At 42.7% G+C, this 11716-nt stretch overlaps 1 protein-coding gene across 1 annotated transcript; it reads right to left on the bottom strand.

The window, feature by feature from the left end:
• Positions 1-742: 742 nt before the first annotated feature.
• On the bottom strand, positions 743-11703 carry lrrc58b (leucine rich repeat containing 58b). The gene is made up of 4 exons (XM_010900230.5): positions 9255-11703; positions 2765-2893; positions 2344-2621; positions 743-2221 (listed from the first exon to the last, which is right to left on the bottom strand). The coding sequence occupies exons 1-4, from the start codon at positions 9713-9715 to the stop codon at positions 2028-2030; spliced, it is 1062 nt and encodes a 353-aa protein (XP_010898532.1). The 5' UTR covers positions 9716-11703; the 3' UTR covers positions 743-2027.
• Positions 11704-11716: the final 13 nt, after the last annotated feature.

Genomic DNA, 11716 nt, shown 5'->3' with positions numbered 1-11716 from the left:
AAAATGGTCCAGCGAGGGTTCTGACTAAACCCAGGGTGGCTGGACATTGTCGGTCAGTTAGCCAGAAAAAGTTCTGTGGACAAACAGTTTCAAATGTGACCAGACAAACACCAAAGAAACAAAACATGTCCCTCAAAGCCATCAGACAAGAGAATGAAACAGTCTGAGAGAATTAGATGGAGAGGCTGAGAGATTGAGACGCTGAGAGAGATTTTTATCACTAGGTCTTGGCAGAATATGAAGGGTCCTTCTGACTGAGAGGGAAGCAGAATGCCTTCACCCTGGCATCTAGTTGTGCTGGGATAATAAGGTCCCTCTGCATTCAACCAGCATAATGCAATAACCTTCACATGCAAATGAGCCAGACCTGTCCTGAACACAACCTATTCAAACCACCAATGGCCGAAAACAAAACAGACTGTCACGCTCATTTTCAAGCACACACAGAGGACCCAGCAATCTAGCATAGTTACAACTGTCAAACATTTGGCGGTTAGTTGTGGACAAAGGCAGACGTGCAATGTTTCATGGGAAGCCCATTCATTCTTCTACGACAAGGACTTAGATAACGGTGATGTCACACGCTAAGGAGATGTCAATCACCTCAGCAGATATGAGATGTGGACTACGATCTCAGAGCAAATCACTCAGACAAGAGATAGGACTACAATAAGCTGACGTTGCAGGTTATATACTTCACCATTGTGAGTGACAAGTTTCACAGATATCACAGCCACTTAGATATTGAAATCAAATTTTATTAGGGTTATGATACTGTACAATCTATATGATAAGGCAGAAGTGCACATGCTTTAGCAAAGATAATCAACCTGTCGAAGTGACTATTATATTTAGTCTGTTGACTTCATTGAAATCACTGCATTAGTATTGTAGAAAACACTGAGTGTCTCCAAAAGTAAAATGTCAGATTTGTATAAAAGCAGTACATGTTACAAAAATGTAGTTATAAAATTGCTTAACTTGTACATCATTAGAATTATGATAATGAATAGCATTTTTTTTAAATTTAAACAAACAATGCAAAGTGCTGTTCGTACCATTGTTTTGTCACTGTTCTCTGTGTAGAATTACTTTTTCTTGAGTCCTTCGGCAAGCCACAGTCATAAAAAAGCATGGGTTCTGTAACAATAGACCAGTGCGGTCGAAACATTAAGGTCCTATGAGAAGGCCAGCGACTGTAGTATTCTAGTAGACAATGTCTAAATATTCCCACACACAAAACATTTATGCATACATCTATAACAATCTACATTAAGAGAAAACAGAGGGCCAGGAAATACAAACATATGCAAATTCTCATTGTATCTTGTTGGATTTATTCATTTTTTCCTTCCAGTAAATGTGTGTATTGTGCTTCGTGTTGTCCATACACTCCTAACCCAGCCCAGTTTGACTTCCTGTGTGTGTGTGTGTGTGTGTGTGTGTGTGTGTGTGAGAGAGAGAGAAACAAAGCTTTTCACATGTACCGCGTCACATGCCACAGTTTTAACTAAATCTCAATTTTCATATCCCGAGTCTCAGGAAAAAGCGTCCCAAATGCACAAACATCTTTGAGTTTCCCAAAGTATAGTTTCCACTGCCATCTTATGCTTTTCTGTACATCGATGTAACTATAAAGCATGGAGTGAAATCTGTCTACAGCACAGCTCAAAGTCTATAGGAATCAGTGATCTGCAGTGTTACTAACACCAAGACTCCAAGATGGTGATTCGTTCCCATGTTTTAAATAGCTAGAGTGACTGAGCCAGAGGCCTCCAAGGAACAGACCCACATGAAGACGTTTTCCTTGATAAGGTCCACTGCGCCAGGGAGACCTTTCTTGTGTCTGTGTGCGCGTGTGTCTAAAGGCCTTTAATCACACCCAAACACGCGCGCGCAAACACTCACGCACACAAGACACCAAATAGGTCAAAGTTCATTCTTAAAATTCCATCCAGTCATAGAGAAGAAGGATGGGGTTGTAAGGCTGAAGTTGTGGGGAAAAAAGGCAGCCCTTCCAACTCGCGCTATCCCAGCAGCACCCTCTGCAGGCGGTGAGCGGGCACGCTGTTCTCGTCCTCGGACTCCGCATCGCTCTGGGGATTGGAGCTGCAGGGAGAGGTGCATTCTGGGGAACACAGGTAGTGCATGAGGGGCAGCCGGTACTTCCCGCAGAAGTCCACAAACTTGATGTGGCGCACGCATGAGTCAAAGTACACACCTGGACAGAGAGGAAAGAGCAGGAATGAGAGCCATGACAAAACAAAACACACATAATATACAAAAGACCAGAACATATACAGACACTCATTCCAAAGAAAATGTGTTGGTCTACAAACCTACCAGCACACTTAGGGTTAGGACATTTGCTGGCCAGTTCTAGGTAATGCAGTAGGTGGGACGGCATGTCGCGGGGCGAGTAAGGAACATTCCGGCTCTTGATTGTGCGACCGGCCAACTCCAGCAGTGATGGGGGGTCGTAGGTCATCTCCTTGACGAATCGCACCACCAGGGGGTTGCCGCGGAGACTGAGCTCCTGCAGGTGTACCAGGCTGAGAATCTCCCGGGGCAGATATGTCAGCAGATTGTTATGAAGACTGAGGGAGCGCAATGAGTACAGCCTGAGGACAGATTGGCAGAGTTGTGGACATTGTTAGTCGGAAATCTAGACCTGGTTTAGCTCACCTGGCTCCTCTTGTGGTTGTCCATTATGGATGTGATTATGTGGATGTGAAGTGTTGAGCTTTGGCTGCGCTCGGGCTACCTGGTAAGCTGTGGGGGAACACTCTGGATGCGGTTGTCACACAGGACCAGGTAGCTGAGGTAGGGTAGGTTTGCCAGCTCAGGAGGAATGGAGGTGATCAGGTTACCACCCAAATACAGCAGCTCCAGACTGGTAAAGAAATTGAGAAAAAGACATAGTGGTTAAATATGTTTAGCAGCATCATATCAAGGGGGAATTAACATAAAATCAACATTTAAAGCACGAAACCTAACAGTTTCTGGGTCTCCGGGACTAACAAAACCACAACTTAAGGTTCACTGAACAGTTCCAAAAAGTGCAAGTCATGCTGACACAGCAGTACTAGGGTTTGCTCATGATGACAGGCTGTATGTGACAGAATAGCATTAAACGGAGCGACTGAATGGCTTGACAGACCAGGTCCACAGTGAAGCAGAACAACAGGTGTATGTGGACCATAGACTGTAAAAAAAAATGGACGACGCCCTTTCGCTCTTTTCCATTGGTGAAAAATGAAGCCACCAGTGTCCTGATACGGCGCTGACATCTTGGACTTGCGTCTGCGCAGATAGCGATCTTGGGACCAGTTCTGCGCAGTAGTTATGCGCAGTAGCGAGCAGGAAGTAAAGCCGTGAAATCAACGGCCCCACCCCTGTGCCCCGCCCTCACTCTCCCTCGCAGAATGCGCATACCGTAATCAATCGCAAGTCCAAGTACAGTACAACCTTTGCTTGTTAAACCTAGACGATATGTTATAGCCTAACTTACATCATGTTTAACCTTAATTTAGAATAGGCCTAATACAAAAATAATTGGTAACTTCTAGCTAACGATCACCTGCTAGCTATTAACATGGCTATTAATGAGGCTTGTTGTCTTTTAGCTAACGTTAGCTAGCCCATTACATTTATTTACTAATTAAATAGCTTATAAATTTAACTTACCGAAAAAAATTCTAAGATCGATTGGAAATGTCAGATCGGTTAGCACAATGTACTGCAGAACAACCCATTATGTCCGTGTGAAATTATATCAATTATAGAAATTTAGAGATTAAATGTAAAGTTCCAATCTCCTCAGTCCTCCGAAGATTCAGTGGCTCCTCGGCTCAGATAGCTGTCAATCACAGCTGTGAATCACGACGTCACACCACCGTTTTTAGAGCATTAAATAACTAACTAAAAACAAACTTATTTTAAAAACAAACTCTTGAATTTACATTAGCGTGATACAAACTACAGTAAATTACAGAAACCAGCTTCGGAAAAAAGATATTTGAAGGGTAATTTAATTGTTTAGTTGGTCTCGCGTCCCATTGAATAACATGGGGAGGGCGGGGTTTATGACCTATACTGGGACCACTCACCAGGGGGCGATCGAGACGTTTTGGCTTCACTTTTCAGGGCTTGTGCGGCACGCTTGATGTGGATGGGACTATGAGGAATGGGCTGGAGCGATGGAGATGTAAAATCAAAAGGGAAGACACCGGAGTGGAAAATGATACACATACCACACAGGACTGCCACAAAGTCTATCTTTAGCCAGCCTGCCTGCCTTCCAGCATGTGTGTGTGTCTGTGTGTGTGTTTCAAGGTGAACCATATTATGGAGGCCAAACAGTCACAAAAAAGTGTTTGAAACGGAAATAAACGACCAATGGGGAGATATGCTGATTTCCGTTTCAACTGGGTAGGGCTGGAATTAGGGTCAGGACGATGAATAGTTGGATTATTTTATGAACACCCAGATTTGGCGTCCTGATTTAAAAAGTAAAACGCGCGTGGCTGAACAATGTACATTCAGCCTGGGTTCAAACGTAGCCCCCACACAAAAAAACTATTGAGGCAGACAGAAAAAGATGACGTCATTGTCCCAAGTGTTCCGTTTCATCCCCAATCCCCCTGAACAGGCAGAGTGAAAAGACAGCTGAGCACTGTGGAAACGAGGAGAAAGACAGACTGAGGGAGCGACGCGGACAGAGACACACGGGGGTGAAAGGGAGATAAAATGGGCTGACGCTGAAAATGAGCCATCAGCCCATCCGGACCATGGTCTGTTCTATCCATGGAACTGATGACACAGCAGCGACGAAAACAGAGAGGACGCCATTATGTGTCCTTGGTACCGGTGCCCTGATCCAGGCCCTCTCCCAGGGGACCCAAAGGAGCCATCTCAATGCCTGACTTTCTAAACGTCCATTTTATTTAATTGCCCCCTTGTAAATAACTCTGTATAACTCAAGATGATGTAATTGCATATCCCACAAATCGGATTGAACGGTTACTACGCTGCTATGGAGAAGGCTCAGTACGAACGTAGGCAGGTTCTTTGTCATTAAATTTGCTTCGGTAATGTGGCACATTGTGACATTGTACTGCTGACATCTTTGAAATCTTCTATAAGCATGACATCCCACCACTACCTGCCCCAAGGCTTTTCCTTTACAGGGGGTGTGGAAAGAAGTCTTATTTAGATATATTTCTGTTGGTCATTTCTAACATTTAGTGAACTACTTGTTTGCCACTTTGTTTATAATTAGACAGGCCTACACACAACTTGGGTTCTTTCAATAATTCGAGCTCTACAAAATAACGTGCAGGCCCAGACATAGCTCTTCTAAAGCGGTCCTCACTGTACTTCGCTACCACAAGCGGATCATAAGTGCTATCAACATTTAGTTGTGTTTCTTAGTAAGAGCTTGAGTTCCCATTTCTCTTGAAAGAACGGAAGCTTTCAGTTCTCAGTTCTGAGGGTTTCTTAACATGGCATAGGGCCAACTGAACAAACCGCCTATTAGAGGACTTCACTGGGAGAAAACCTGTTCCGGCATGGACATCATAGAAAGCATTTGCCATTGTCAAGAGGGATAAACTTAATGGATAATCTTTATTTTTTTATAAATAAAATAAAGATGCCACAATATAAATTGGCCAGCAGTGAGTATCAACTGATCATAGGCAAAAATGCAATAAGCTGTTTCAGTCAACTGCTTTAAAGGGGCCCGATGTTTCAGACCTACTGTGCGTTCCAGTGCTCCCGGTGCGTTCATTGGACCATGGCGCGTCGGCAAAACCATAGCCGCCATTACCATAGCCGCCATTACCATTGCTGAGTGGACCAGAGTGGACACAGGTGAGGTAATAACATCTTTTGGTAAATTGAGCAGCATGTTATATATGTTACCAGAAATCCTTTTGTTTTTCGAATCATTACAAAGCATACTCGTTCATTTTATGGAGTAATTGGATGGAGGTTGCCTGCCAAAAATGAGTGACTGGTAGACTTTTAAACTTTGCTGGTGAAGCAAAAAGTTAACTTGATTCCCTGCATAGAACAAAAGTGCTTGTAAGGCTGGGAACTATGTCAGAGCACTTAATTATCTTCAGAGACAGAGCTATTTTAAAAAAATTACTCCTTAGCAAATTACTCCCTATACAAAGGACAACAAGGGGATTTGTTAAAGCAGTTTTGAAAGTTACATCCCTAATCTACTGCATTTATATCCAGGCATTGCATAATGTACAATTACAGAAAAGGAATGTGTATTTATCATATAATATTAAAATATATTAAAATGTATAGAAAGATATGTTTTGTATGACTGAATTAACAGTTGAAATAAGAAGCGTGGACAGAAGCAACATATTGTATTTAATCTATGCCAGGGTACAAAGGTACAGAAAGGATAAAAAAAATCAGCACTGGCATTAGCCAATTGGGGTAGGCTATATGAATATCGGCATTGGCTAATCATTTTCTAATACAGTGGATCCCTAATTAAAAGGTACTACTTCAACACGAAGATGGTCTTCATGCAGCTGCCCATGCTGGATAAAACGACATGATCTGTAAAAAAAATGTTATTCAATTTGGTGCACCACTCTTACTGTAAGACGTTCTTGAACATCCTAAAAGCCCCACTTAATAAAATCTATAATTATGTTATTATAATGGCATAGCTAAACAGATGAAACTATAGCTCTTTCAATCTCTACGTATTCTCTCCACACCTAGGTCTTAGTGAGTGGAGAAAATGTAATTGGGAGAAATGCTGGCGATGCTGGTCCACTTGGCCAATGGTAAATATTGGTCCACAGTTATTGAACGTAGTTGTTTTGCCATGGTATGTGGCCAAACTTCTGTAATGGTCTGGTATACTAAAAGAATGTTCTCTGCTCACATAGTTGTTTAAGTGGAAATATTTGTAAAATGTTCTTTTGCCAACCCTGAATACTGCGTGTAACAAAACAGATGAAATATTGTGACAAAAACTGACTGACTTCATTAACTTATTTTCTTGACGGAAAACAGCACTGATCCAATAACTTAAGGGTCAGCAAACAGGGTCTGGGTTGATTAGCTATTGAAGCCAATGTGGGTCTTCTCCTAATGAAGTAAATCTTTTCCCAGACTTATCTTTGGTTAGCCTACAAATAGGCTACAGTTTAACCACTTGAAATTACCGACTAACACTGATCTGCAACTTTATGAGGTGTTCTCTCTTTTATGATCTTTGCGGGCTATATAGTCAGATCCTAAACAGTCATTACTGATTATTGAATACTGATATTAAACTGATGGGCCCAGTACCCCCAGTGGTCCCATCTACAGTAGGTACTTGAGAAAAACCTGGGAAACCAGAGGCTTATTGGTAAAATGGGCTACTTCAGGGGTATTCTGGGCAAAGCAACATTCAGTTGGTGATACAGCAGCCAGAAAAGTTTGGGAACCACAGAGTTGGTCAAAACAGTAAAGCAGGCAGTCAACATTTTCCCCAAGCAAGATGGTTTCCCGAGTGAAGGGGGTGGCTGTGCAGAGATAGAAAAGAGTAGAGGCTAACTGACAGATGGTCGACAGGTAGAAATGCTTTCTGTGTGTATCTTGTGAGTTTACATGGCAGATGAACACACTTTAAAATCTACAAATGCCCAGCTTTTCTTCTGGGCCATCAGTGGCAGCACAGAACAACGACCAGAGAAAGCCCTCTGTGTACTCTAGAAACAATACCATATTAACAAGAGACAGATAGAATAGCGAGAGATGGCGACGGGGATAGGACAGAGAGTAGTGGGACTTCCAGTTGAAGCACACACCAACCACAAAACAATAGTCCTGTACTTGATCACAGAGCATCAAGAGAAAGTGCAACTTCCTGCACTTCAGGCTTGGCTCAAATCCTACACTTCAATTCAAAGGTGCTTTATTGGCCTGACAAACAGGTTTTTACATTGCCAAAGCGTTATTACAATATAGGTTACAAACACAACATTTACAGAATTACAAACAGACATCAGAGACTTTATAGTGTGCTACATTCCACATCCCCAGCCAAACGTTTAGTTTTTCCAGCTCTGCTCTCATCTCCTTCTAACCTACAGAGGGTAGCCCCCCCCCACTCAGTGTGAGGACTGATTAATGACATCACAACAGCCACCAGTGAAGGGGGGTGGACAGTGAATGCCTTGGTCTTTAGTAGGACACTGTGTCCACAGATAACCTACAAATGGCTGCTGACAAAGTAAATGCGTGATAAGGGAAGGTAAAAACCCAGGGCACACAACCTCTGCCTGCACTTCACTTTAAGACACGTGTGTGTGTGTGTGCGTGCTTGACTATGTACGCATGTTTTGAATTTGTGAATTGAGAGGGTGTGCCAGTGTGTGTGGGAGGGGGGCGGTCGATGAGCAATAGCTAATTACTAGGGCTGCAAAATGACTAACTTTACCGTAATCCTGCAAATTGTGGAATCCCCTCACATTGTCTACTTTACTATACGGACCAAGCTCACTTCCTCTGACTAACGTTTTCAATATGGCGGGGGCTGTCTGTAAAGCCCTGGGCTAAAGATAACAGTGCTGGACCTCTCACACTACTGCCACAGTTGATAAAGACCTGATTGGCTGGTAGTTGTGAGAAGCTGGAAGAAGCAATGGTAAATACAGTTTTGATTGTGTTACTTTAGTCTACCAATACAGTAACACATGCAGGATTTGAAGAGGGGTTGGACACCGCTCATCCATATTCCTGAAAAGGAAAGGAGCAATGCTTGCTTATAAAGGCAAGGCCTTTTACCTTTTTTGTTTAGAGATGTCCAATTAGTGATTAAGGCACAGCTATATTGCAGCAACTCCCAGCAGTCTCGCCACAGTCAGTGCTGTGATGTGTTTTCTGAAGCACATCAGATGCCACTTTGGTTTTTAATCACTAAATGCAAGGTAGTGACTTTACCCATGCACTGTGCAGGGGAAATTTACATACAGGTTTGGAAAGGAACATCTGCAAAATGAAATTGTAAATGCTTCCATGACAAGAGGCAGTGGTTCTCAAACCTCTCTCTGCCCCCCCCCCAAACCTTTCACAGGCATGTCATTACTCTGAACTAGTTAGCATAATTCCATTACTTTGCAAGATCAATGACTAGTCAGAGTTTCTATATTAATATAAATGAAACCCGAGATTTCCCCCTAGAACTGTTTCAGAACCACATGTGCGGATGTCAAGTTGTTACATACCTTGTCAAATGATCTATTTCTGCAGGAATACTTTGGAGCCTGTTTCCCCCAAGGGACAGTGATTGTAGCCGCTGTAACTTCATGAACTGCCCTGGCATCTCCTCAAATCTATTCCCACTTAGATTCAATACTTCCAACGGCAAAGACCCGAATTCCTTGGGCAGCGAGAATTCGTCAAGGCAGTTGTTCTTGGCTATTAATGTTCTGAGCTTGGTTAGCCGAGTAATGTCTTCACAGATAACCGATAGTCCGTTGTTGCTTATGTCCAGAAACTCTAGGTTGGAGAACATGCAAACCGATCCGGGCAGCGATGCCATCCGATTGAAGCTCAGATACAAATGCTTGGTGTCCCTCTTTCGCTCCTCGCTGATATTGACCATGGTTAAACAGTTCAAATTCAGACGAGACAGGTCTAAAACACCCTCACCGTGTGCGTGCGCGGGTCCTTCGTGTGGCTCCATTTTTTACGTTGAACTAAGTGGACGCAAACTTGATAGGCTTCTCCAAAGTCCAATGGCCCGAACTGCCGTCTGTTTCAAACCAGCATTAATCGATGTGGACGATCCATGGAGACCAACATTACCCTTTAATATTACGTTTCCTGATTACAGTCTACAGAAGAAAAAAAATTGGGTCGTAAATGTAGACCTACACAAGGCAAAACTATTGTACAGACCAGATAGAGATCACTCTCAGTAAAATACCAGAACCTATTTTTTTACGACTGACAAAGCGACAGTTCAGCAGTAAGCATTTGTAGTACATGTTTCGGGGTAGGCTATAGCTCCGCCCTATTAACCAGTTATATACATATTTATCATTTGGAACAAAATCATCCGATCGAGTTATCGAGTAACAGCGCAACGTGTATTGTAAACCGTTTGCCAGTAAAATATTACAGTCGTCATCGTGTATAAAGCGGTAATCGGTGCGTATTGATTAAACTAAAACTGGGAGAAAGTTGAAGGTGTTATTGCTACCCTTTCTACTCCACAGTGTATCTTCGGTCTTATGCAACCTCCCACTAATATGACATTATACAAAACATGTTCGCACGTATTATGTATATTATTATAAAACAGCTTGTAACACTACATTATAAAACCAACAAAAATAAACCCTGGTCCACCATAACATATATTGCACCATAGCATAAGAAGAAGTACACACGTTTTCAATGTTAAATCGTTTTAAAATGACTCTCACTTCTGAGCCTGGAAAGCTTGTGAAGATAAAGGGCAACATTGATACAAATAAATCCGGGAGGAAAACCATATGAAGTCTGCAAGAGACCTGGGACTTGGGAGATTCACCTTCTAGCAGGACAATGATCCCAAACACACAGGCAAAAAATTGTCAATTGTCCTGGAATGGCCCAGTCAAAGCTTAGACCTCAGTCCAATTGAGAACATGAGGAAATAGTTAATTGCTGTTCACCCAAAGCCAGCATTCAACTTGACGGAGCTTGAGCTATTTTGCAAAGAACAATGGTCAAAAATGACTGTCTAGATGTACAAAGCTGGTCAAGATTTAGATGCAAATGGACTCATGGTTGTAACTGCTGCCAAAGGTGCCTCTAACATGCCTGGACTCAAGGGGGCAGGGCCCTGCTCTAGGCATAAGCGACATAGGTGTATCAAATTTTGCTTAGGGCTCCCAAAAGGCTAGTCCCACTGTAAATTACACTGCTGAACCATGTAAACTTTGGCTTTGATATCTGCATGTGAATGCATGCTAAAATAATCAGCTTGTAGAGTAGAAGTCTAACTCAATATTGCATATTGTGACTCATCACTCGTTAATAGGATTGGGTTGGAGAAAGTAACATTGGTGTATTCAAAGATAGAAATATACCATACGGATAAAACCCAAGTTAATATGGTACAATAATGCATATGCTATCTTAGACAGACCTAAGATAATAAATATCCGTAACTCTCCAGGTATGTTGCATGAACGAACTGAATGAATATCTGTTGATGAGGAGGTAAGTAACTGTCCATGTAGAACATTGATAGGGGAACTTTGGGCGGGCACAATAGTGGCACCAGGAATCTAGGACGGGGTGAGAGAAGTCGTGGACAGGGGGCAGTGTTGCAAGATGGGGAGGTTTCCAGACACATTGGGCTATTTTAAATGACAGTGTGCATTGCAAAAATGGGCTTGGAAAGGGTCCATGTACAGATGAGGTTGTATAGAAAACAATCGTTAGGGGTGGGGTTTTTTGTGCAGTCCGCGGGTAATTGGGCAGTTTAAAGTCAATGAAATCTGGCAACCCTGCCCGGGGGGGTGATCAGTGGGACAGCATATCACTCGAGTAACGCACTTTGGAGTCTTTACGCGCCTCATCCACAAACTGTCACTCGATGCATGGCCGTCGTCTCACAGTACAACTAATGATTGCTTAAGTTATACTGTGTACTCATTTACAGCTGTTTTCAGCTGTTATGTGTACACATTCA

The sequence above is a fragment of the Esox lucius genome, chromosome 16 (genome assembly GCF_011004845.1).
Source record: "Esox lucius isolate fEsoLuc1 chromosome 16, fEsoLuc1.pri, whole genome shotgun sequence".
Classification (NCBI taxonomy): Eukaryota; Metazoa; Chordata; class Actinopteri; order Esociformes; family Esocidae; genus Esox; species Esox lucius.
This window is presented reverse-complemented; position numbering and strand designations above follow the sequence as displayed.

Coding starts and splice junctions, on each gene's coding strand:
- lrrc58b (XM_010900230.5), bottom strand. CDS start 9,715: ATGGAGCCACACGAAGGACCCGCGCACGCACACGGTGAGGGTGTTTTA. Junction 2,622..2,764: donor GTTCCCCCACAGCTTACCAG/GTAGCCCGAGCG, acceptor ATCTGTCCTCAG/GCTGTACTCATTGCGCTCCC. Junction 2,222..2,343: donor TCCTAACCCTAAGTGTGCTG/GTAGGTTTGTAG, acceptor CTCTCTGTCCAG/GTGTGTACTTTGACTCATGC.